Source organism: Arachis duranensis, chromosome 4, assembly GCF_000817695.3.
Source record: "Arachis duranensis cultivar V14167 chromosome 4, aradu.V14167.gnm2.J7QH, whole genome shotgun sequence".
NCBI lineage: Eukaryota > Viridiplantae > Streptophyta > Magnoliopsida > Fabales > Fabaceae > Arachis > Arachis duranensis.
Window position 1 is genome coordinate 114,246,840 of NC_029775.3, and position 810 is coordinate 114,247,649.

Genomic DNA, 810 nt, shown 5'->3' on the forward strand with positions numbered 1-810 from the left:
CTTTTAGATGGCAATTTGTTTTATAAAAGGTATATTATAGTTGTGTTGTCTTTGTCTTTGTTACTAGTATATTTATCAGACCATCGTTGTGAGCGATATTTCTATTGTTTTGAATTAGGTACTGGTTGCGCGACGACGAGGACGTACGGCTTATAAGGTCGTGACACAACCGATGGACCAATATTCATCTGTTGGAGTTATACGTGTTTCTTGTTGACTTTGGTGGCCGAGGATCATTTGTAGATACTGTCGATGATAGTCCGACGAGTGGCGTTGTTAGACGAACTATCAGAAGAACGATGGTGAATCTGAATATGCCACCTGAGGGTAGTCAGGAGGGGTCTAATGTTGAAGTTCGTAAAGTTGACTTAATGGATGACGGTCTTGAAAGTCATGACGGTTCTGCTATCAGAGATCCAATGATGGAGCAGTATGAAGTCAACCACGATGATGGAGACGATGTTGATGATGGTGATGAGGAAGAAAAGATGAACTACTACGGTGACACACAAATCGCTCTGACACAGCCTGCCATTTCTCGACCATATGACCGACCGGATCATATCACGAGGTTGAATCTCGATGCAATGACTTCGGATTGGTCGTTACCCAGGGAGGCTCCGAAGAGGATCCAATCAATGAGTTCCAGGTTGGACAACAATTTAAGAACAAGAAAGAAGTCATGTTGGTAGTTGGTGCACGAAATTGTGATCAATACTTTTCACAACTTCAAATAATCCCCAGTGATGAACCCAAAAACTTGGTGTTCAATACCATGGCATAAACACAACTTCGCACAACTAACCAGCA

The 810-nt window shown here is 42.3% G+C and overlaps 1 protein-coding gene across 1 annotated transcript in view; it reads left to right on the forward strand.

Moving 5' to 3' along the window:
* The first annotated feature begins 299 nt into the window (after nt 1-299).
* Nucleotides 300-810, forward strand: part of LOC107486139 (2-oxoglutarate-dependent dioxygenase 21, chloroplastic-like) — a 5,488-nt gene continuing 4,977 nt past the window's right edge. Inside the window, exon 1 of the mRNA XM_052260705.1 lies at nt 300-649. Within this exon, the coding sequence (XP_052116665.1) occupies nt 300-649 (350 nt within the window). The remainder of the gene's footprint in view (nt 650-810) is intronic.